Raw genomic sequence first — 27,215 nt, forward strand, 5'->3', positions numbered from 1 at the left:
CCACCCACCGCCACACACCCCCCCCCCCCCCCCACACACATACACACACACACACACACACACACACGCACACACACACACGCACGCACACGCACGCACACACACACACACACTCTGCCTGCAACGCGGGGGATAGTCAGAGAGCTGGGTGCTGCGCTGTTCTAAGTGAGCATGGCCTATTGAGTTGATTGATTGATTGATTGCTAATTTTATTACTGTACGCTTGGTTTCCAACTGGTTAAGTTTAGGCCCTCTACAGTAGGTTTAAAAAAATAAATAAAAGAATAGGGCGAAGAAAACGTTTTTTTCCTATAGGGCAAAGAAGACTTTTTAATTTGTTTTACCTACTTTATATAGAAGCATCTAAGAATGAAGTTCTATGGAAAGTAGGTCTGCATTCCCTTAACAATTGTGTGTATTGAGCCGTACTGTATTGTACCCATTCTGCATCTGGTAATAAAATTTTCAATCAATCATTCCAATAATACACAGTTGGATGTGTTAGTTGGTTGGATGCACTTCAAGCTGCTTCCACATGAGGCAACTTCTCTCAATCATTCCAATAATACACAGTTGGATGTGTTAGTTTGGTTGGATGCACTTCAAGCTGCTTCCACATGGAGGCAACTTGTCTTTTTTGTAGTTGTGGGAACTACTTTTTCTGGCGGATGGTTTTTTCAATAAATCTTCGATTAATGTGTGTTTATTGTATAGAAATAAGGTTGGATGAATCTGGCAGTTGTATAAAAGCTTTACATCACTTGCAGTCGTGATTTGTGACCAATAAACCATGCCTAGGGGGGTCTAACGACCCTCGGCTACGCCTCGGGCCTAACGACCACCCCTAGGCATGGTTTATTGGTCACAAACCACTCCTGCGCGTGATGTAATGCTTAAACATAATATAGCATGTAATTTAGAAGAAGAAAAATGAGGTCACAGTGTTCGGTATAGACATATGTACAATGTTCTGAGTTACCATATAATATACAATACTATGCAGTGTACTAATGTACAGTACTATCTAGTGCAAAGCAGAAATGGGATGAGGTACAATTTTAGGTACAATTTACAGTAAGGTGTACGAGTTGTAGTGCAATCCTTCATCAATAAATATAAAGTGTGGGGAGTGGGTGCTACAGTGTGTTTGTTTAAAGTGGGTGTGTGCTATAAAGTGTGTGGAGTGGGTGCTACAGTGTGTTTGTTTAAAGTGAGTGTGTGCGTGTGGATGTGTGTGCTATGTGCGTTTGGTGGTTGTTGTTGTGTAGTGTTCATTCATTGTTCGTTTAGCAGCCTGATGGCCTGGGGATAGAAGCTTCTTCTGAGTCTTTCTGTGCTCGCCTTGAGACTCCGGTATCGCTTGCCTGACCGCAGCAGTTCAAAGAGGCAGTTGTTCGGGTGACTGGAGTCTTTAATGATTCTCTTAGCCTTGCCCTTGCAACGCTTGTTGTAAATGTTCTGGAGGGTGGGGAGCCCCCCTCCAATTGTGCGTTCGGCTGAACGTGTCACTCTTTGTAGTCTGCTTCGGTCTTGTGCAGTGCTATTCCCAAACCAGGAGGTGATGTTGCCGGTCAAGATGCTCTCTATTGTACATGAGTAGAAGTTCTTAAGGATCTTCTGACTGACTTGGAACTTCCTTCCGAGCTGGATACAATCCTATACCTGGAGGGGAGAGAACAGATGGTGGAGGTAAAGGGTACCCTATCCCCCCCCCTCACAGTGAACTGTGGTGTTCCACAAGGAAGCATACTATAGGACCGCTACTATTCCTAATTTATGCAAATGACATGTCGTCAGCTTGTGACTGCAACTTGTTCCTGTTTGCGGACGACTCAGCCCTGCTGGTCCCCGACAAGAACAAGTTACAGGTTGAAAAAGCCCTCAGCTCAGAACTAGGCAAAATCTGCATATGGCTCGCCGACAACAAACTATCATTACACATGGGCAAAACAGAGTCCATTCTCTTCGGTTCAAATAACAAACTCAGCAAGACCGACGGCTTCTCGGTTACAGTGGGTGACAATATTGTCACAAGGAAAGATGAAATTACCTACCTGGGTTCCATCCTAGAGGCTAATCTTTCCTGTGACAAAATGGCATCCAATGTAATAAAAAAAAGTCAACCAACGAACTCGATTCTTGTACCGGATCTCCTCTCTGGTAAACAAGAATACCCTGAAGACTCTGGCAGGAGCACTCATTCAAGGGTACTACGACTATGCATGCACCTCATGGTACCAAAGCACCTCAAAGGCGCTAAAAACAAAATTACAAACATCTCAAAACAAGCTAGTCAGACTACTACTTGACCTGACTCCTAGAACCCACCTCACCCCTGCCCACTTTGACAACCTAGGATGGCTTAGAGTAGACGACAGAGTACAGCAACTTGCAATGGGCCTGGTCTACAAGATACACTACGCGACCAAGGTACCCATGTACATGTCAAAATACTTCCCAAAGGTCAGTGAATACCACGATCACAACACCAGAGGGAGCTCCACAAATCATGTAAAACCCAGATTCGGCTCAAACAAGGGACTAAACACGTTTCGCAATTATGCCACATCAATGTGGAACGCCCTGCCTAAAGCTGTAAAGGAATGTGAATCACTACCCACCTTCAAAAACACTCTAAAAAAACACCTACGTGAGACTGCAATTCGAAACTGGCCCCTACAAATGTCCTAACCTAGTTGTACAGTAAATGACCAAGTAAGGCTTTGTCAATATTCCAATGTACAGTGTAAAATGTGTGTGTGTTTTTTCTATGCCTATTTTTATTATTGTATTTTGCACAATCTATGCGGGCATGACCACCCGCATTTCACTGTATGCCCTGGTATGTATCCCCAGTAAGATGGACCCACTGCAGTTTGCATACAGGACAAACAGGTCCACTGACGATGCGGTCTCCCAAGTACTGCACAACACACTATCTCACCTTGACAGTCAGAAGGGGGGCTATGTGAGATTGCTGTTCATTGACTACAGTTCAGCTTTCAACACCATAGTCCCCACCAGACTGGTTGACAAGCTGATCGATCTGGGTCTGAGCTCCGCCATGATCGCCTGGATCCTGGACTTTCTAAGTGACAGGCCCCAAGCGGTCAGGGTGGGGGGTCAGACCTCCAGCAAAATCACCCTGAGTATCGGGTCCCCCCAGGGCTGTGTCCTGAGCCCCCTGCTGTATTCACTGTACACACATGACTGTGTGGCCAAGTTCAGCTCCAACTCCATAGTGAAGTTTGCGGACGACACGGTGGTGGTGGGGCTGATCTCTAACAATGATGAGAAGGCCTATCGGGAGGAGGTTGATGTACTGGCACGCTGGTGCCGGGATAACAGCAACTCCTGAACATTGGTAAAACCAAAGAGCTGATCGTGGATTTTAGGAGAATACAGCAGGGGACACACACACCGCTGTGGATAAACGGGGGGTTACGGGGCTATCGTGGACCGGGTGAGCAGTTTCAAGTACCTAGGAGTCCACATCACAGAGGACCTGACATGGTCTACACACATAGATTCTGTGGTGAAAAAGGCGAAAGAGCGCCTCTATCACCTGAGACAGCTAAGGAAGTTCAGAGTATCGGGGAAGATACTCCACTCCTTCTACTCCGGGGCTGTAGAGAGCATTCTGACTGGAAACATCGCTGCCTGGTTTGGAAACAGCACGGCACAGGACAGGAAGGCACTCCAGAGAGTGGTGCGCTCAGCTGAGCGTACTACGGGTATTGCACTACCACCCCTGCAGGACTTATATAACAGGAGGTGCAAATCCAGAGCCTGCAGAATTATGAAAGACCCTCACCACCCCAACAACAGCCTGTTTAAGCTGCTGCGGTCTGGCAAGCGCCTACGGTCATATGCTGCAAGAACAGAGAGACTCCGGCTCAGCTTCTTCCCCCAGGCCATCAGAAGACTGAACTCTCCACTCACAAATACACATGAGCACACACCACTCATGCGGCAACCGCTAAAACAATCACTTTAAACAAAATGTCACTTTAAAAAATAGAATCTTTAGAAACACGTTAAAAGAAGGAGGTACTGTATAGTTTAGATACATTAAGAGGTAACATTGTAAATTGTATATTTCATAGTAGTGTATATAAGAACCAGTTTCTCAGGAGCATGTCTTTTTTTTTTACCATGCATATCTTGTGTCTTATCTATTTAATTTTTTCTATGCCTATTTTATTCTATTTTATTATTGTATTTGCACAATCAATGCGGGCATGACACCCGCATTTCACTCTATGCCCTGGTATGTATGTGACAAAATAATAAACCTTGATGCTTGAACCTCTTGATTCTTGATAATGGTATTGTGACGGTGACTTTTTATTTTGATATTTCCAGACCGGAAGTAGAATTCCTTATCGAAGCTGGCTTGACACTGGCACTGGGCAGACGTTCGCCGAGCAGGTAGTGGTGTGGTCAAGGAGGTCCGCGGCGGAGCGATCTGACGACACAAACATGAGAGGGGATGTTGATTGTCGGACGGGGGGGGTGGGCCACAGAGATACCAACCACCGCATGTTTATAACGGGTGACATGAAGAGTGGGACACGACACAGGCCTACCAAAAGTCCTTAGTTGTTAAAAAATACAATTTGGAGAGTCGCTATAGAACTCGCAGGTTGTGGATTGATAGACAACTCGCGACGTGGGGAGAATGGAGGAGAAGAAGAAGAGGTTGGATTGCTCTGCTCTCCCCGTGGGCTGGAAGATAGAAGAAGTTAGCAGGACGTCTGGAAAGAGGATCGACGTCTATTATTTTAGGTACTGAGTGAAACTGATGATGGTGTCTAATGATCCCTCTCTGCAGGTGCACAGTGTGCGTGGAGTTGGGAGACTCTGGGGTCTTGCTGCTGCAGCAGGGGAGGGTAGCAGGTTTGAGAGGGGGGTGCCATTCTGTTTACAACAGGGTATGGAGTGGGCCCGGTTGCATAAAATCACTTTTAGACTAAAACATTCAGACTGCATAGACCAGCTCATGGAGGAGAGAGAGCGGGGGGAGAAAATGAATGAATGTGGATGAGAGCCTCGACATTAAGTGGTTGTAGCTGCGGATGTGGGCGTGCTGAAGACATGGTCCAATAGATGTTTATACGGCTGAGAGTCTCCTGAACACGGAGAGACCAATCCCAAGTCGATCGGCACCTTTCTCGGCCGAGTTATAGTCGCTTTTTCGCACCTACTCCCGATCTGCGCATGCGTAGTTCGTGAGTGAATCCCGGAAGTGTTGCGGTGGTCTCTATGCGAAAGTGGACCAAGTCTGATTTAATTTTTTTTGCTAATAGCCTGACTCGGCTCTGTTTTTCTCATGACAGTGTGAACAGCACACATCACATGGAATCTGATCTTTTCAATTTTGATTTGGGCCACTTTCATAATGTGGTCCTAAATCAGATACTGGCTTCCACTGCATTCAATTGATAAATTAAACCATACACTGTGACGTCAGTATCCCCTATGTTTACGTCCATCATCATTAGTGTTAATTTGCGAATGCGTCAGATCACGGTACTGTATAACATTACTGTATATTTGCATATCGTGTATGTCACAAATGTAACAGTACTGTATTATTGATTGATTGAACATTTTATTAACACATCCTGCGCCGATCACATTGTACGACGTGTTTCAAGTTCATGCAAATTCTGCCAGATCACGGCGTACGATGTTATTGTGATCATATTTCATATTTTCGCCATGGTATTCATATTTCCCTCACGGAGCCTTGTCTGATGCAGTGGGACTCGGCACAACTCTGCAACGCTTCAATACTGCCCCCTGGTGGATGATCGGTCGAGTTGCCAAACCGGAAATGGCCGGTTGGATATCGGTGCGTCTCCTAAATCCGTCCGGCCACTCTCATATCGTCGCGGGACCCTAGTAGCCACACACCGTGGATATGGATCGCTGCCACCATAACTCAATAATCGACATGATTTGGGCGTGTATTAGTATTATACAAACCGGAAATGGATCTACTCGATCCCCAAAAAATAACTGGGATATTTTTGCTCCAGTCTCATCGCCCAACGGTAAGAGGAGGCTGACGTCATTTTCAGCGTGAGTGTTTATTATTATCCATACAATAATATCATCTGCTATAGCATCTGCGATCCTAAAGAGACAATGCATGCGTGTGTGTTCCGGTGTGTGTGCTAAACTAACCGCTGTGTGTACCACTAAAACATTGAGTGTTGTTGCATGCCGAATAAAGACCTCTGCAACAGGTCCTGCATTATTACAAACTGCTCTGATCTATATATCACCCATACTCCATAAAGCATTTAACGATGATCACGGAATTATAAACGACCCCCCCCCGTTCACCCGTGCATGATCAGTCATAACGTTTAGGACCATATACAGTTGAAATTTTTAATATACTATGGTATCAAACGGCATTTGATAATGCATTTATGCCTATATCTCACGTTCTAGGAATTACTGTAGAGCCATATGAAATCCGCGTTCACGGAATCGCGGACGGAATCGCGGAATTAACCAATAAAAATGGAATCAACTGCAAAACGTGGAATATTGCAGAATTTGGCCTAATCTGGACTGAAATTTCGTTTTTGGGTGGAACGTTTGGTGCACACGCGACCGGGGAGGCGGGGACGCTACAGCGTGTTACACACAACACAGCCGCGGTGCTCAAGCGTCTGGCTGCTTCAGTTAACATCGTCAAGAAGCTAAACAATTCCACAATAAGCCCTCAATTCAGAGCAGAACAGTATCCTAATGACTTTTATGCCTCCGGTGATAAGGTGTTTTGCTAATTCTGTCAACGTTCCGTGGACTGGACCCGCAAAAACACTTGCGACACTATTGTGACGTTAGGACGTTTAGCTTCTAGCTAAATCTAGTGCACCCATCCATTTGTTTAATGCAAACGACTGCCCTTTATAAACTAAATACACTTAAATAGCTATGTAACGTTATAGGACTATCTATGGAAATGATAGCTTCTAGAAGTTCTAGCTAAATCTGGTGCACCCATCAATTTGTTTAATGCAAACGATTGTCATTATACACTGCCCTTTATAATCTAAATAAATTTAAATAGCTATGAAACGTTACATTACATAGGACTATAGATGGAAATGATAGCTTCTTGCTAAATCTAGTGCACCCATCCATTTGTTTAATGCAAACTATTGTCATTATACACTGCCCTTTATAATCTAAATAAACTTACATAGCTATGAAACGTTACAGTACATAGGACTATAGATGGAAATGATAGCTTCTTGCTAAATCTGGTGCACTCATCCATTTGTTTAATGCAAACGATTGCCATTATACACTGTCCTTTATAAACGAAATAAACTAAACTAAAGGTGCCTAAATTATGCATTACTATATTTCATCACAATATAATAGATATAGCTAGGTTACTGACATTGTCATTGTGATAATGTCAGTAGTAGCTAGCTGTATCTATTGTTTACACTTGAAATATGTATTTTTATTTTGTCACAATATTAATTGAAAAATATTGTGTAAAATTGAACTGTATTTCTGAGTTGAAGCACTTAAAAACATTAAATGGACTGTTATATCTTATTCAATTGTGGACATTTATTCATTCCCACTTATTAGACACTATTTATGATGGTAAAATGAGCATAAAAGGCAAAATACAGAATTCTGAAATATTAAAACGGAAAAAATGGAATTTGGGAAAAAATAAAATGGAATTTGGAAAATAATAAAACGGATTTCATATGGCTCTAAATTACTGCAGAAAACGATAAAAACATATTTATATTCTAAACGGTATTTTCGTATGAATGTGTGAATGAAAAAGTAAAACATTCCTACATCCTGAACGATAGATAATCGATGTTGAATGGGCCATAGTAATGTCAATTTAGCAATACAATTTAAAAAGTTATAGTCCTGCAAAGAAGGTGAACATCTCCATAGACTTACAGTGCTGGCAGAGAATGGTATAAGATGATCAAACTCCGTGGCAGTTAATGTGTTAACAGATTGCAGAATGGGTACAATACAGTACAGCTCAATACACACAATTGTTAAGGGGATGCAGACCAGAGAAAGACTTTCGTCTTGTTTACATCAGGGTCCCCCATTTTCAATTAATCATAACATATATGACATACAGGTAGACAGTACTGCTACATCTATACATTTATGACATACCAGATTTACAAATACAGTGCTGTTTGTAGGGCTGACCTTCGAAGCTTTTTTTGGCAATCGACGCTTCGGGGCCGAGCTTCGATTTTAATTCGAAGCTTCAATTTTTTTTTTTTTTTTATATTATTTTATTTTTAAATTTCTTTTTTTAATCTTATGTTGTGGGACTTGTACAGCACTTTGGTAAACTTTGTTGTTTTTAAATGTGCTCTGTACAACTCTACAAGCAAAACTGTACATTGGAATATTGACGAAACCATACTTGGTTCCAAGAGGAGGGTCTTGTGTATTCTTGGGTTAGGTAATTTACTGTACATTGGAGGGGGTTGGGTTAGGACATTTACAGGGGCCAGTTTCGAATTGCAGTCTCCCGTAGGTGTTCTTTGAGAGTGGTTTTAAAAGTGGGTACTGAGTAGTGATTCACATTCCTTTACAGCTTTGGGTAGGGCATTCCACATTGATGTGGCATAATTGCAAAACGTGTTTAGTACCTTGTTTGAGCCGAATCTGGGTTTAACATGATTTGTGGAGCTCCCTCTGGTGTTGTGATCGTGGTATTCACTGACCTTTGGGAAGTATTTTGACATGTACATGGGTACCTTGGTCGTGTAGTGTATCTTGTAGACCAGGCCCATTGCAAGTTGCTGTACTCTGTCGTCTACTCTAAGCCATCCTAGGTTGTCAAAGTGGGCAGGGGTGAGGTGCTTTGGTACCATGAGGTGCAAGCATAGTCGTAGTACCCTTGAATGAGTGCTCCTGCCAGAGTCTAGGGATGGGTATCGTTAGGATTTTATCGATACTACTACTCTTATCGATACTGCTTAACGGTTCGGTACTTTATCGATACACTTATCGGTTCTTTTTGATTTAGCAAAAAAATTATTAAGAACAGAATCGACATTGCTTTATTATTCTTTTATATAACTACTGCACATGGCTACTTTTTTAATCAATTAATACAAGCAGTCAGATAAATTAACTATTTTGGGACTTTCTATTTTATTTAGTAGTAGTGGTCCTGAGTTAAGCTGGTCCACCCATCCAAGTCAAGTCAAGAGTTTTAATTGTTACGGCATACAAGTATACAATGAAATGCGGGTGGTCTTGCCCGCAACGATGTGCAATACAGTGGTACAACATATAATAGAATCCAATAAAAAAAAAACATTGTGCAATAAACAGGTAACAGGTAACATGGTGTGACATCTCGGTATCTGTACATAGTTATTTACAGAGCATATATATAGGACATGCTAGGTAGCTTTGGTAGTGCAATACACTGTTCCTGTTATTCTAGTTTAAAGTGGCCTTTCCTTTTGGCCATAAGTGTGCGTGTGTGCGACATGAGTGTGTGCCCGCTCATCCGATGTAAAGGCTAACTTTGGCACATCTTTAACACTTTGATCGCCATGGTTAAATTCATAATTTACCATCCCTAGCCAGCTCTATTTGTCTATGGAGAAGTTCCCCTTCTTTGCAGGGCTATAACTTTTTAAATTCTATTGCTAAATTGACATTATTATGGCCCATTCAATGTCCTATATCTATTGTTCAGGGTGTAGCAACGTTATACTTTTTCATTCACATATTCATACTAAAATACGGTCTAAAGTATAAGTATGTTTTTATCGTTTTCTGCAGCTTTCTCCAGAACTTGATTTATAGCCCCAAATGCATTATATTGATGATGAAATACAGTTTGATAGCGATCGGTGCCAGATAAAAAATTTCAACTGGAGGTACTTCTAGAAGTTACTACGTATCATCTGATGTTGACCGGATGGGCGGGGGGTCGTTTATAATTCCGTGGCCAACGTTAGATGATTCATGTAGTGTGGGTGATATGCAGGGGAGGAAATTAGGCCACTTTACTCGCCAATTGCGAGTATTTTTTACGTTTGGCGAGTAATTCATGAAGAGCACTCGCCAGTCTGGCGAGTACTAGTAATTACAAAACAAAACAAAAAAATCATTCTGCAATCTGCTGATTCGCTCACTGACACAAACCGAACTCTGACTCCCCCCTTGATTCCTCCCATTTGCGCCACATAATAATCAGACCATAACCAATGAACATCATCGTTGTACAGATGCGCTCTAAGCTCCTCCAATGAACACTCGTTTTCTAGAAGATGACGCCCATCTAGGGGAAGTGGACATACCACTGCGCGCAGACCTACTAACTCCTGCCACCGGCAGCCGGCTTGACAACGTAGACAAACTTACAAAAACACATGAGTGGATGAAAATAATTGCATGTAGAGTCGTCGCTTTCGGATATCGGTGCGGTCTGACATGGGGGCGAACAACAGCACGCGACGCGTCTCCTTCGAGTCGGATGAGAATGACAGTCAACCAGCATTAGCCGGCTAGCTACCTAGCATGTAACAAGCTACCATAACGCGCATTCAACATAGTGGACGACTATACTGAGCGGCTTTGCTTAAATGCAGCCGAGTGACATTTTATTATTACCGGGTTTCCCAGCATATCACCACTCGCCCATATGCCCTTCACAACGGTGATGTTGTCATATTTGGCATTCAGAACACACCTGCTGAACCCCTAGCGTTGTCGATTCGGTTCCAATGTATTGTCATCTTACAGCACAAGTACAGTACAACCAGAATACATTTGGCATACAACCAGAGTGCAAATGTAACAAGTCAAGTTCAAGTTGTTTTATTTAGCTATTACATTACAGTGAAATGCTTGGTTCTTTCACTGCCCAACCCAGTATTGATTGATTGATTGAAAACTTTATTAACAGATTGCAGAATGGGTACAATACAGTACAGCTCAATACACACAATTGTTAAGGGGATGCAGACCAGAGAAGGACTTTAGTCTTGTTTACATCAGGGTCCCCCATTTCAGTCCTGTTTGCTTAATGCCTTGTCCACTTCCTCCACACTCCAATATGTTATGATGAATTAAAAATGGGGGACCCTGATGTAAACAAGACGAAAGTCTTTCTCTGGTCTGCATCCCCTTAACAATTGTATGTATTGAACTGTACTGTACCCATTCTGCAATCTGTTAAGAAACTTTTCAATCAATCAATCCCTTCAACCCTGCTCCTGTCAAACCTGCTCTTTCCATTCCCTCCATCATGTCCCCCCTTTCTGATGAATATTTCCTGCACTTAAGAGTCAGACACACATTCCTAGTAGTTGAGCTGTGATGAATGAAAACTTTATTTAACAGATTGCAGAATGGGTACAGTACAGTACGGCTCAATACATGCAATTGTTAAGGGGATGCAGACCAGAGAAAGACTTTCGTCTTGTTTACATCAGGGTCCCCCATTTTCAATTCATTTTCAATTCATCATTCAGTATAACCTAGACCAGCCCAACCCAGCATCTTTCACTGCCCAGTTCAGCCCAACCCAGTCCAGAATAGTTCCCTCTTTCATGTTAATATGTGATTTAATGATGTAATATTTTGAAGAGTAGAGACAGTGTGATTAATTTACTAAGTCATCAAAGATGACTTGGCGCTGCTGTGATGGCTGCCTTTCTGATCGCTCCGACGAGACTGTGCTCTATTTTGTTAATTTTTATAGTATTAGGAGTTTTATTTGCACCAACTGTTGGTGCATTATATGTGTATGACCGTCAGTCAATCATTGACATTGGATTACGGGAAACTTACCAACTGGATTACTCGCTGGATCAACTTTCCGAACCACATCAATGGCCGGAAGAAATCCTCCGGAGACTAGGACCGGATCCTTTGTTCCTAGACCCCAGGAAAAGACGTCGAGGAAAAAGGTCTGGGATCCGAAACAGGCTGAGATCCAGACGACACCGTACACCACTTCCCAGTATATTGCTAGCCAATGTACAATCAATAGACAATAAACTGGATGACATCCGAGCAAGGATTCAATATCAAAGAGACGTTAGGGACTGCAATGTCCTTTGCTTCACCGAAACTTGGCTAACACCGGAGGTTCCAGATCACGCGATTCAACCAACGGATCATTTCTTTATCCATAGGAAGGATCGGACACAATCAGAGTCCGGTAAACAACGTGGTGGAGGTATTGCCTTCATGTTTAACAAAAATTGGAGTGATCCAACGAATGTGAAGGAATTATCCAACTACTGCTCCCCAGAACTGGAATATATAACCATCAAGTGTCGTCCTTTCTTCCTCCCGAGGGAGTTAACGGCGATCGTCCTGGTCGGAGTGTATATTCCACCGCAAGCCAACAACAACGCCGCGCTCTCCAGACTCCACGACGAGGTAAATAATATACAAGCGACGAACGTTAACGCCGCCATTTTGGTACTGGGAGATTTCAATAGCGCCAATCTGAGAAAGGTATTGCCTGATTTCTACCAGCATGTGACTTGCAACACCAGAGGCGGTAACATCCTAGATCACTGTTACACGCAATTTAAAGGTGGCTACAAGGCTCATTCTGATAGTGGCTTTGGCAAGTCAGATCACGCATCCATTTTCCTTACACCAAAGTACAGACAAAGAATTAAAAGTACTCCCGTAGTCTCGCGAGAGGTGCAGAAATGGGATGTGACGTCAGAGGACACGATCCGGTCAGTGTTCCACAACACAGACTGGATTGTATTCCGCGACACAGATAACATTAATGCCTACACGGAGACAGTGCTGGACTATGTCTGTACTAGGGTGAAAGAAACAATCCCCACTACCAAAATGAAAGTTTACCCAAATCAAAAACCCTGGGTAGACAAACCCGTCCGTGAAGCTCTGAGAGAGCGCACCAAAGCATACAATGACGGCCTAGTGGCAGGCAACATGAATGACCACAAGGTGGCGCAACACAACGTAAGGAGGACAGTGTCAGAGGCCAAACGGCGCTACAGGGATAAAATTGAACTCCAGTTTGAACAAGCTGACTCTAGAGCTATGTGGCAGGGGCTCAAAACGATGACAGACTACAAAGGCGCCTCCCTCAAACTGAACAATGACATCTCCTTAGCAAACGACCTCAATACCTTCTATGCGAGGTTTGATGCTGGTAATAACAACACCAGCTCACAAGCCTCGGCAATGGGGGGGGGGGGGTCGGCTGCTGATGGAGGCGCAGTGTTCAGGGTAACAGAGCATGAGGTGAGGCGGACCTTTAAAAAAGTGAATATCAGGAAGGCAGCAGGTCCGGACGGCATCCCCGGCCGCGTCCTAAAAGTCTGTGCCGACCAACTGGCCCCAGTATTCACTGACATATTTAACCTGTCCTTAGAACAGGCTGTCATCCCCACCTGCCTGAAGAAGTCCACTATTATCCCTGTACCCAAAAAATCCAAGCCTGCTTGCCTCAACGACTACCGCCCTGTAGCTCTCACCTCCATAGCCATGAAGTGCTTTGAGAAGCTAGTAAAGGGCTACATCTGCTCCTCCCTCCCCATCAACATGGACCCCCTGCAATTTGCATACCGCCCCAACAGGTCCACGGAGGACGCCATATCCCATGTGCTGCACACAGCAGCATCACACCTGGACAAGAGGCAGGGGAACTATGTGAGAATGCTATTCATCGACTACAGCTCGGCATTCAATACCATAGTCCCCTCCATACTCATAGCCAAGCTCAGGGACCTGGGCTTGGGCTATGACCTCTGCCAGTGGGTCTTGGACTTCCTGACTGGCAGACCCCAGGTGGTGAGAGCAGGCAACTGCACCTCCTCATCCATCACCCTCAACATAGGGGCCCCCCAGGGCTGTGTTCTGAGTCCCCTCCTCTACTCCCTGTACACACACGACTGTGTGGCTCAGCGGAGTAGCAATACAATCGTCAAATTTGCTGACGACACAGTGGTGGTGGGCCTGATCTCTGCCAACGACGAGAGGGCCTACCTGGAAGAGGTCAAGGTCCTGGCGGGATGGTGCCAGGAAAACAGCCTCTCCCTGAACGTCAGCAAAACAAAAGAGATGATTGTGGACTTCAGGAGGTCGGGGGTCAAGGACTACAGCCCCCTCAGCATCGACGGGGCACCGGTTGAGAGAGTCAACAGCTTCAAGTACCTCGGAGCCCACATATCCGAGGACTTGAAATGGACCATACACATTAACAGTGTGGTGAAGAAGGCACGACAACGCCTCTACTTCCTCAGGCGCCTAAGGAAGTTCCAAGTCAGCCAGAAGATCCTTAAGAACTTCTACTCATGTACAATAGAGAGCATCTTGACCGGCAACATCACCTCCTGGTTTGGGAATAGCACTGCAAAAGACCAAAGCAGACTACAAAGAGTGACACGTTCAGCCGAACGCACAATTGGAGGGGGGCTCCCCACTCTCCAGAACATTTACAACAAGCGTTGCAAGGGGAAGGCTAAGAGAATTATTAAGGACTCGAGCCACCCGAACAACTGCCTCTTTGAACTGCTGCCGTCAGGCAAGCGACACAGGAGTCTCAAGGCGAGCACAGAAAGACTCAGAAGTAGCTTCTATCCCCAGGCCATCAGGCTGCTAAACGAACAATGAATGAACACTACACAACAACAACCACCAAACACACATAGCACACACATCCACACGCACACACTCACTTTAAACAAACACACTGTAGCACCCACTACACACACTTTATAGCACACACCCACTTTAAACAAACACACTGTAGCACCCACTCCCCACACTTTATATTTATGGATGAAGGATTGCACTACAACTCGTACACCTTACTGTAAATTGTACCTAAAATTGTACCTCATCCCACTTCTGCTTTGCACTAGATAGTACTGTACATTAGTACACTGCATAGTATTGTGTATTGTATATTATATGGTAACTCAGAACATTGTACATATGTCTATACCGAACAACTGTGACCTCATTCTTCTTCTAAATTCATGCTATATTATGTTATTATGTTATTTGATACTATCTTGTCTAGCACAGTCTCTGGAGCGTAACAGTAAGAAGCATTTTGTATGAAAGTATTCTGTACTTCTGTATGACAACTATTAAAGAACTTGAACTTGAATTTAGACGAAGACGTACAAAGAAGTAATTATCACAATTAGCGATTTTTTTTGTCTGGTAAAAAATCTATTTGGCTGGTAAAAAAAATCAGATACCCGCCAGTTGGCTGGTAAGCCAAAAAGTTAGTTTCCTCCCCTGGTGATATGGTCATCAGAGCAGTTAGTAGGGGTGCACCGATGTATCGGTCGGGTATCGGTATCGGCCGATAAGTGCCTTGTTGACTGCAATCGGCCTATCGGCCGATAAGCTCGAATGTGCCGATGGCAGTAGCCGATAAATATCCATCAATTTGTGTCGCGTCAAAAGGCAAAACGCGTCGCGACCTGCACAACGCCACCCCCGGCCCCCGTTCTTTCAACCTAAACGTGCACTTTCTTCAACCTCGAAGTAAACAAATCACAGAACGGTAGCCAGTTAGTAGGTATCAACGTGAGCTCCCGGGACGGTAGCTAGTTAGCTAGCACCATCCAGGCATCAACGTGAGCTCCCGGGACGGTAGCTAGTTAGCTAGCACCATCCAGGCATCAACGTGAGCTCCCGGGACGGTAGCTAGTTAGCTAGCACCATCCAGGCATCAGCGTGAGCTCCCTGGATGGTAGCTAGTTAGCTAGCACCATCCAGGCATCAACGTGAGCTCCCGGGACGGTAGCTAGTTAGCTAGCACCATCCAGGCATCAACGTGAGCTCCCGGGACGGTAGCTAGTTAGCTAGCACCATCCAGGCATCAACGTGAGCTCCCGGGACGGTAGCTAGTTAGCTAGCACCATCCAGGCATCAACGTGAGCTCCCGGGACGGTAGCTAGTTAGCTAGCACCATCCAGGCATCAACGTGAGCTCCCGGGACGGTAGCTAGTTAGTTAGCACCATCCAGGCATCAACGTGAGCTCCCGGGACGGTAGCTAGTTAGTTAATAACGTTATATAGTTAGTGTTACACGTTCAATATAACATCAGCATATTATTTACCCGAACACAGCAAGTAAGCAAGGCATTACTCCGTTCATAGCTCAGTTCCATTCCGTTGCTCATTCCGTACCCAACTACCCATTCTGCAATCTGTTAATAAAGTTTTCAACCAGACAAATGTATAGAAAGGCTTTGTTTTATTATAACATTTGTTGCAGTAAAATCATTATGTCTCATTTGGTCATGCTGTGGAGCGCTGGTCGGCGGGCCTGGCAGCTAACTTTATTAGCTACGTTAAGTTTGTTGTGCTCTCGAGTCGCAAGCAGATCAATGGCGGCATGCCCGAAAGTAGAAAATGAATAAACGCTTGCCGATTGGTGGTAAGAACAGCAGGAGGTGGGTGCTAGCGGTGTGGCGTAATTGGCCGAATCGACTGTCAATCAAAATGGTTCTATTGCATTGGCTGAGAGCTCTGGTTGAGAGAATAGTATCCATCTGCAGGCCGCCAGACGATACTGGGAGAGGGATAGTGCTACATGGCATGGTGGAATTAATACCATAAACATATTTCTTGATGTTTCCTTTTTTTTAAGTAAGTAAAGAGGCCTACAAATACAAACATACACATACAAATATACAGTAGTTTCATAATTTTTTTTTTTTTTTATTTTTTTTAATTTAAAATACCTATTTTTTGCCACAAGTATCGGTATCGGTATCGACCGATTGTGTTAGTTGAACAATCGGTATCGGTATCGGTGGCCAATTTTCATATCGGTGCATCCCTAGCAGTTAGTAAAGAACACGTTGGAAAATAACGCTGGATCTTACCGTATCTTCCTCGCGCCGTTGGACGATCAGCTTGGAGTAGACTGTTTTCTATTATGGGATGTTGATCATTCTAGATGAACCATTTCCAGGTTGTATAATACTATATACGTCCAAATAACGTTGTTTATTGAGTTAGGGCGAGCGATTGATTATCCAGTGTGTCGAGATGGAGTCCGGCTAACGATCGCGAGTGCCCGGACGAAATATGGATGAGCACTTCCTGTTTGGCACGTCACTTCCTGTTGGCCGATCTGCCGATCGGCCACCAGATGGCGCTCTCGAACCGTTAGACAGTTGAGTGGAGCTCAGCAGTATATCTCAGGTCCCCGGAGGAGAAATATGATTTCGATCACAGATTTTTGAAATATTGATATCAAAGACGTGTTACGGCGTCTTCGGCAGAATGAGCATGGCGGGCAATGACTAGTTTCGGCGTTTCCGGCGATTAAAGTGTTAAGCTCTGTGATAACATTGGCCTTTTCAACATTATACCAGGCAGGAATCAGTGTGTTACTGAGGACATTCCTGCAGGGAGGGGTATATTTGCAGTTGAGAGCATTGGTCATCTCCCTACAGTAAAGATTAGAAATGATTGAATTATTGTAAATTTGTGTCGAGTGGTGGGAATAGCTGCTTCAATAATAACTTATAACAACAACAACAGACAAGTTAGACAACTATGTATACAAAAAAAAACGATATACACTGAATGATTAGTTGTTGTTACCTAAAGTCCTTGGACTCCACTGTAGAGAACGGGTGCAGGCCTTTGACAACAAACTTTGTCACAGCCCTGTGACACTCGTTCACCCTATCCTGTCATCCTTCCTCTAGCTGCTAGGGAGAAAGGACTTTGGGTGGTGGAGGTAGAGGGAGGATGTGTGGTGGTGCCGGGCTCACTGGGCTGGGACATGGTGGCTGACGCCTCAGCTTGACGATCTATAAAACGTTTTTAGATTGTAGTATTTGTAGCTAAACAATTATTTTGTTTATTAGCCTATTTGTAATAATTTGTTATTAGCCTAGGCCAGGGGTTCCCAACCTTTTTTCCCCCAGGGACCCCCAAACATCTCTGATGAAATTCCTGGACCCCCCTCCTAATAAAATACCATAAAATACTTAATTTTTTGTCATTTTAATATTTTTTTTTGTCATTTTAATAACAAACTGCTTATACACAGGCATATGCATCATAATTAGACCCACTTTGCTTCTTTGACTTGTGCCTTCAATCAACAAATCTCATCTTGCACCATATGTATTTCAAAATGTTGGCCAATATTAAAATCCTGTATTCATCCTCTCAAATCAGGCCCTAATGGTGAACGGTTTGCATTTATGATGAATGAAGTAAGAATCCACTGCAGTACAAATATCCTCACCTCGAGTGGTGGTAGTAAGGTTGGCTGACATGAGAATGTCCTGCTTCAGATCCTCATTTTCGATATACTGCACATAAACGATGAGCACAGCCTCGTCTGCGACAGTTGTAGTTTCATCAAGTTATATGGCAAATGGACCCTTTCTAAGCTTTTCTGACAGCTGCTGCTCGCAATCACTTGACATCTTATCAATTCGATCTTTCACTACATTGTTCGAGAGTGGTACTGATTTTAGTTTATCCGCCACCTGTGGGCCGCACAGTTTCTAAACCATTTTGATGCAGGCTGGTTTGATGAGCTGCTCGCCAATATTGTGCGGTTTCTTTGCTTTTGCAATTAAAAGCGAACACTCAAAGGAGGCTTCGGTAGCCTTCTGTAAATCACTGCCACCTCTGCTCCACGCTACTCTAACATCAACAGGCTTGTTCGCCTTGAGAGACTGTTCTTTCCTCCGAAAAAAGTCCGGATCCTTCCCAACGGTTTCTGGGTGCTTAGACGCCTGATGTCTCTTCAGCTTGCTGGGCTTCAGGCTCGAGTTTGCCAACTTTTCTCCACAAATCACACACTCAGGTTGTTTGTCTGGTCCCTCAGTGAAGCCCATGGTGATGTAATTTTCGCGATTGCTGTAGGTCCTAACTTTTTTTGCAGATGAGCTGCCGTCATCTCCTTTTCGTTTGTCACACATTTTCGCATCTGGCGGCTGACTGCAGACGAGCCGAGAAAGTTAACTAGCGTGCTAGGCTAGCTACGGAAAGTGATACAGTCAACTGATTCGCATTTAAGTGGCTACCCGGTAGCCTACTGTTAACGTTCAAAAATCATGTCTAGATGTTTATTTATTTTGTATTGTAGTGGAGAGACTATTCATGCTTCTGATGATAAAAATATGCTAATTAAATATTTATCTGAAAGAAAAAAAAATGTTTAATTGTGTTTAACCTCAAATCATCTGTGGTCTGGCGGACCCCCTGCGCCCCCTGGCGGACCCCCAACAAATGTTTTGATAAATTGCTCGTATTGCCACCCTTACTGGCAAATGTTTTGTTGCACTTGTGGCAACGTGCGTTGTCGGCATTGACTCTTGTAAAGTATATCCATACTTTCGAACGCTTCGCTCTATCCGCCATCACGACTCACGAGTGCATGCAGAGGCAGAGCTGTCTGTGTCAGCACGGAGACAGCAGTTAAGAAGTACCCGTATGTGTAGGACTATCGCGACTCGCGAGGAGTGTGTGTAATAATAATGACTCGCTGCGGCTCGCTTCTCGTGCAGAGACAGAGAGAGGAGACATAGTTCGCAACTTTTAAATAATAATAATAATAATAATTTCTCTAGAGTATCGATAGCAGTACCGATGACGTCGGAGCTTATAAATACTCCGGTCTTTTCTAATATAGTACCGGTTCCCGTTTAGAACCGGGGTCCGGGGGTCATCCCTACCAGAGTCTTCAGGGTATTCTTGTTTACCAGAGAGGAGATCTGGTACAAGAATCGAGTTTGTTGGTTGACTTTTTTTATTACATTGGATGCCATTTTGTCACAGGAAAGATTAGCCTCTAGGATGGAACCCAGGTAGGTAATTTCATCTTTCCTTGTGACAATATTGTCACCCACTGTAACTGAGAAGTCGTCGGTCTTGCTGAGTTTGTTATTTGAACCGAAGAGAATGGACTCTGTTTTGCCCATGTGTAATGATAGTTTGTTATCAGCGAGCCATATGCAGATTTTGCCTAGTTCCGAGCTGAGGGTTTTTTCAACCGGTAACTTGTTCTTGTCAGAGACTAGAGCCATATGAAATCCGTTTTATTTTTTTCCAAATTCCATTTAATTTTTTTCCAAATTCCGTTTTTTCCGTTTTAATATTTCAGAATTCTGTATTTTGCTTTGTACGCTCATTTTATCATCAGAAATAGTGTCTAATAAGTGGGAATGAATAAATGTCCACAATTTAATAAGATATAACAGTCCATTTAATAGGGCTGTCTTAAATACTTCTAAGCTTCTAAGCTTCGTTCGATGGGCATGGGATTCGAATATGAAAATAAAATTCGATTATTAAAAAAGAATATATATATTATATATATTTTTGCAAAATCAACTCTGCCTCTCTTTGTTAACTACAACAAGCAATGCTGTTTGTTATTTAAGATGAGGTCGGACTCGGCACTGACAGATTTGTGTTCATTGTGCTGCTTTTATAAAGCCTCAAATGACGGCTTACAATATTTCATGAAAGCAAAGTGTTTTATTTGTCTAAGATTTAAAAAGGTTTAAACTTTACAGCACTGACTAAGTTGAACAAAGTGCTGTACAAGTCCCACAGAAAGAAAAAAAAAGTAAAAAAAAAAAAAAATTAATTTTTTTTTTTATTATTTTATTTTAGTTGATTCCATTTTTATTGCTCAATTCCGCGATTCCGTCCGCGATTCCGTGATCGCGGATTCCATATGGCTCTATCAGAGACCAGCAGGGCTGAGTCGTCCACAAACAGGAACAAGTTGCAGTCACAAGCTGACGACATGTCATTTGCATAAATTAGGAACAGTAGCGGGGTTCTAGTATGCTTCCTTGTGGAACACCACAGCTCACTGGGAGGGGGGGGGGATAAGGTACCGTTTACCTCCACCATCTGTTCCCTCCCCTCAAGGTAGGATTGCATCCAGCTCACTGATAGACTATCAAAACCAATTGCTTTTAGCTTGTCAATCAGAATGGAGTGATTGACAGTGTCGAAGGCCTTTTTGTAGGTCCAGCATGACCATGCCGCAGTATTTGCCCGCGTCCACCTCTTGTTTGATGTGGTCGTTCAAATAGAGAAGGCATGTGTCAGTGGAGTGGGATGTTCTGAAGCCAGATTGGAATTCGTAGATTCTATTTTTTTCCGCTAGGTACTTTTCGACCTGTTCGTAGACTATTTTTTCCATGACTTTCGAGATGGAGGTAAGAATAGAAACAGGGCGGTAGTTGCCTGGGTCTAATTTGCTGCCCTTTTTGTACAGAGGGGTCACCCTTGCAATTTTGAAGTCCTTGGGGACGTGTCCCTGTTTTATGGAGAGGTTTATTATGTGTGTGATGACTGGGGTGATGGCGGCTGCTGAGTCTCTGAGGAATTTGGAAGGGATGTTGTCATGGCCAGTGGCCTTGTTATGTTGGAGAGCGCTCAGTTTTTTGAGTACCTCATCTGTTGTTACCATTTCCAGCTTGAAGTCGTCCTTGCGGACCCCTAGGTTTTTGTAGTAAGCTACTATGTGTTCTACCCCATAATGCCCTGAGTGGGAGAGTAGTTTGTTTACCAGTGTTGTGGCTGTTTGTGAAGAAAATGTTTAAGTAATTGGCTACATCCAGCTTGTCTGTGATGAGCGTGTTGTCCGTCTTTATGTTTATGTTTGAGAATCTGGTTTTAAGTTTTTTACTGCAGCCTAGTTGATTATTGAGTAATTTCCAAAGTTCACATGGTTTGTTTTTGTTTTCCTCAGTTTTGTCATTGATGAAATTCTTTTTTGCAGTTTTGATCATGGAGTTTACGTCGTTTCTTAGTCTGTTTCTTTCCAGTTTGAGTTCAGTCACGTGGGCTTGGAGTTCACTGCTCGTGCTTTTGGTAAGCTTTGACTGACTTTTACGAAACTCAGAGCATTTTTTGTCTCTGGTTTTCATAGCGGCCAGTATTTCGAAGTGCATCCACGGGTCAGCGCAATTTTTTACCCTGGTGGTTCTTAGCTCGGCCCAGACACCAAGCCACATCGTTTCAAACGGAGTGCAATAGCGGCCGCAAGGCGTTAGGCGGCGGTATTGGACTTTTGAGATCTCAGACCCATGCTAGGGTGTAGCAGAGGGATACACTATGGATGGGTACAGAATTAGGTACTTTTAAGGGTACCGACCGAATCACGTCGGTACTACCGAGTACCGATTCACGTGAGATCCGCCGGTGCCACATTTTGGTACTGTGAAAATTTTTATTTTATTTAAGTAAATTTTTTTAACTTATTATTCATTTATTTTAAGTCCATCGATGTCAATGTTTCGTTTACCGTGAAACGAAACCTATGAAGTGTGCCGCACGTTCACGTCAACGTTCACACGCACAATACACGCTTACCTAGGATTTGACTTTATTCAACAAGAAAGCAGTCGGGGCAATGGCAAGCCGAAAACGGTCACAAGTGTTGTTACACTTTACAAAGCTAGATGCAGACAACACTTGCTGCAATATTATATATTATATATGATAATAAATTATTTGAAGTTTGGATTTTTAATTTAATTTTTTTTTTACAACTGATGTAGGTAGATTAAATTTTTAGAGACTAAAGTACGGAAAAAGGTACCATTGGGTACCGGTATCGATTCACGGGTACCGGTATCTGTTCAAATGTGAAAGGTACCCAACCCTAATATACACTGTGACTGATGGATGCTGCTTCGTGGTCTGACACCTCCGGTGTTCAAGAAATACCTGGAGTAGGCGGTCAGGTGGCGTAACGAAGATTGCGTTCGTCACCAACCCCGGAGTGGCTGGATTCGCCTGTTCGAATCCAGCTCACAGCTCCGGGGTTGTCACCAGCTTGGCTGGCCGTTCACACTAATACAATTGGCAGTATTAGAGGGTGGGAGAAGCTGGCGGGGTGGGTCCGGGTCGTTGTAAACAGCGACTCCTACAGTTCGGTCGGGGCGCCTGCTAAGCGCGGATAGGATCTAAGTGGGATAGTGTGATCCTTCCACACGCTACGCCCTCTCAGTGAGAATCCGCGCTGCCAGGTGAAAAGAAGCGATTGATTGGCTGGACGTGTGTCGGAGGAAGCACATGGTAGCCTCCACTCTCCCAGACCGACTGTGGGGGGTAAGTGCGCAGCGACCAGGAAGGGGATTGGGAATTGGCATAACGACTAACATTGGGATGGGAGAAAATCGGAGGAAAAAGGAGGGGGAAAAAGATCAATAAAAAGAAAATGAAATACCTGGAGTAAACCCCTTTCTAGGGATGCCCCGATCAAGTTTTCTTGCCACCGATACCGATCACCGATCGTCTTGAGCCATATCGGCCGATACCGATCCGATACCGATCGTTTTTGATTAAAAATCTTTTTTTTTAAATTATTTTATATAAATATTTTAATTTATTTTTTACAAAATATATATATTATATAATCAGACTTGTACTTGTATTATCTGCGAGACATCGCCACCACGCAACAAGTCAAAATGCTCGCTATCTGCAAACAGCTCCACTGTCTGTGTGTACTCGAGTAGCCTCTAGCTACCCCCAGGTGCCAGATGGCAACGGTTGGCCGGATGGTGGAGGGTTCATTCAGCCGTGGCATGGCCCTCTACCTAATACCTATTAGTGTTGTCACAATACCAACGTTTTGACTTCGATACCGATACCAACATTTTGACTTTGATACCGATACCAGCCTAAAGATCACGATACCAACATTTTGACTTTGATACCGATACCAGCCTAAATATCACAATACCAATTCTAAAATGATACCACGGCAAATACCTAAAACATCAGGAAAAGTAAAGGATTAAAATATTAGAACATAAGATGGAACATTATTTATTATTATTTTGTATTAACTCATTCAGCGCCAGTCACGATGATTGTCGGGTTAACTCGCCATCGCTTGAGCGCCAATCACGAGTATAGTCGGGTTTTAATCGTTTAATCGGTATTTCTTTTATTAGCGATATCCATTCATTTTCATCCATCCAGCCTGATGTTATCGTTGGGAGTTTGTCTGAGCTCGCAAAAGGGCAAATACCGCCGCCTACGCCTTCCAGCTGGTATTGCACTCCACTGGGAATGGTGTAGTTTCTTTTCTGGGATGATCCAAGCCATGCGGGCGTGGTTTAAATACTCAGGCGAGGTAACCTGTTTCAACGATACATCTGCGAGGCTGTTGAACGTGGCACGGACCTCTGCGCCCAGTACTTCAAATGGCGATCAGATAATTGGATTCTTTCTTTTGCATTACATCAGATACAAGGTAAGAACACTATATATACATTTGATCGTTGATCTGATATTTATTTCTACACCGATCTGTGTCGTGTATAGTGGCTGTGTGCCGTTGGTGGCAGCAGGGGGGGGGGGGGGGGGGGGGCGCCGGTCTAAACCACATTGCATGCTTGCACGAGGAAGGATAATAATGATGATCTAGCATTGATTTCAGGAAGATTCGATAATCAGGCGAAAAATTACAACGTGTTTAGTCAGTGTATTCCACAAAAACGCTATTATCGCGTCTTTCTCTGGAATTACTCAGAAGCACCCAAACTATACTCATATTCAAAAGGCTATAAAACGGAAATGTACAGATGAAAAAACAATCCGTTTTGTACTGTACATGTTGACTGGAAGCAACTCACTGATAATCGACGGGTGTATTAGACCCATAGCTATAATTTAAGATATATTTTAAGCACTCGCAAATCTCGCAGTCCCACATTGACTTACAGCGGTGGCGTTTTAGCGCCATCTTTTTTTTGTATTTTATTTTTTTATTCTTTTTTAAAACAAACATATAAACAAACATGACAACACACGATAAGATATACAAGCATTAATTGTCAGGGCACATCCAATGAGATCACATTTTGGTTAGTTGTTTTATATAAGATATACCCATAATACCTGTTATCTAAAAAAAAAAAACCTACATACATATGCTCAGCTCGAAACCCCCCCTCCCGGACCCCACCTTGAGAAGTACCTCCACTATCCCTCGCACCTAACCAGACACTACCATTATAAGCTAGCTTTTATTCTCTCCACCACTTCTAACCACATTGACATTTTGGATTCATTGAGACCCAGAATTCTTGCTGTAGATATTTCATGGTAAATTACATCGAGATATGTAAGAAACCAAACTTTACGGCACATTTTTTCCGGTTGAAACCAGCGTGATGCGATCAGCTTTTTGGCTACTGTGATACCCGATAAAACCAATCTCTTTAGCTGTGGATTCACTGCAAACTCAAAAACATCATTCAACAGCAATACCGAGGGGTGTACAGGTATATTCCAAGATACGAGTTTTGATATTTGTTGGGTCACATCTTTCCAGAATGCCTTAACTGGTGAGCAGTCCCAATACATGTGCATAAATGTCCCTTCGTCCCCAAAACCTCTCGATGTCTCTCTTGAGTAGAAGAATTTGTGGTATCTGTGGTGTTCAATTGGTCTGTCTAATGGAACACCGTGAGACTTCAAACATAGCTCTAACTGTTTGTGAAAAAGCCATGTGGACTTGGTGAGATTAAATTTTTTGCGTATTTCTTTATCACTACAAAAACCCTGTTTGTTAAAAATATCCCCTAATGAGTGTATGCCTTGCTTTTCCCATATAGGGAATCTTATAGGTCGTTTTCCAATTAAGAGAGCATTGTTATTGAATAAGGGAGTATGGTTGTGCCATTCTTGTGGGTTAGGATTTTTTTTTTGTGATTCACGCCATATCCGGATCGCATGAGTAATTATGGGGCCAAATTTTCGTTCACAGTGCTTGATTGGTAGTTTAGTGTGTGCTATGTCCTTCAGTCTATGTGGGGCTACTATGTTTTCTTCTATTTTCCTCCAAGATGCTAATGCTTGGGAGTCAAACCATGTTGTCAATGGACTTAATGAGTACGCCTTAAAATATAGGAAAAAATCTGGAAATGCCATGCCACCATCTGCTTTATTTCTCTGTGCGGTGGATCTTTTTATACGTGGTGGTTTGTTATTCCAAATAAATTTGTATGTGGAGGAGTGTAATCTTTTCCAGTAACCCTCTGGAGGGGGTAACGGTAGCATTGAACAGAAGAAGTTGATTTTAGGTAGTACATCCATCTTAACTATTGATATCCGTGCTTGTACTGTGTTCTTAAGTTTTGCCCATCTATCAAGGTCGTCTTTGATTTTGTTTTGGATTTTTGTGTAGTTGTGCTTCACCGTTTGTCTTATGGTAGGGAATATTTCCACTCCCAAGCATCTGAAATGTTTTACCATCGGTATCTGTCCTGGGAGGGTTGTATCTTTTTTTGCAGGGGTGTTAAGTGGAAGGAAAGCCGACTTCGGCCAATTTATCTTAAATCCCGATAAATCACCAAAGTCCTCAATCAACTTGAGCAGATGAGGCAATGTGGTGTTGGGGTTTTTCATGAACAATATTACATCGTCCGCATATAAACAAATTTTTTGTTGTGTGCCCTTGATTACGATAGGTTCTATGGATTGGGATTGTCTTATATATTGTGCTAACGGCTCTAATGATAGATTGAACAGACCGGGACTAAGAGGGCAACCTTGTCTGGCTGAGCGCGATACCGGAAAGATATCGGAGATGATTGTGCCTGTTATAATCATGGCCGATGGGTCTTTGTATAATACTTTAATCATATCGATGAATCCTTTTCCTAACCCCATCCTTTCTAGCACTGCCCACAGATACGACCATTCCAGCCTGTCAAAGGCCTTCATAGCATCCAGGGACAGTATCGCCTTAGGTATGGTATCCTCTTTGTCGGCATCAAGTACGTGCAGTATACGTCTTATGTTCTCAGTGATCAGGCGGCCTCCTATGAAGCCAGTTTGGTCCGGGTGAACTAAAGACGTCATATGCTTTTGTAATCTGATGGCTAATACCTTAGAGTACAGTTTGATATCTGTTCCGAGGAGGCTTACAGGTCTATAACTACCGCACTCGTTGGGGTCTTTGTCTTTTTTAAGGAGGACTGTTATGAGTGCAATATTGTCGGTTTTATGGAAGTTCCCCTCTTTGACTGAGTATAAGATCATATTTAGTAATAAGGGGCCAATTATGTCCCAACAAGAAAGGTACATTTCTGATGGGAAACCGTCTCTTCCTGGAGCCTTACCACTTTTCATTGCGGTTATGGCCATCTTGAGTTCCTCTAGTGTGATCGGTATTTCTAACTGTT

The 27,215-nt window shown here is 43.3% G+C and overlaps 1 protein-coding gene across 1 annotated transcript in view; it reads left to right on the forward strand.

Moving 5' to 3' along the window:
- Window positions 1-4,632: 4,632 nt before the first annotated feature.
- Window positions 4,633-27,215, forward strand: part of LOC311241782 (uncharacterized protein) — a 148,763-nt gene continuing 126,180 nt past the window's right edge. The window contains exon 1 of the mRNA XM_084330689.1: window positions 4,633-4,788. Coding sequence (XP_084186815.1) covers window positions 4,682-4,788 — 107 coding nt within the window. The 5' untranslated portion in view covers window positions 4,633-4,681. The remainder of the gene's footprint in view (window positions 4,789-27,215) is intronic.

This window comes from Notolepis coatsorum (assembly GCF_963971535.1).
Source record: "Notolepis coatsorum genome assembly, chromosome: 15".
NCBI lineage: Eukaryota > Metazoa > Chordata > Actinopteri > Aulopiformes > Paralepididae > Notolepis > Notolepis coatsorum.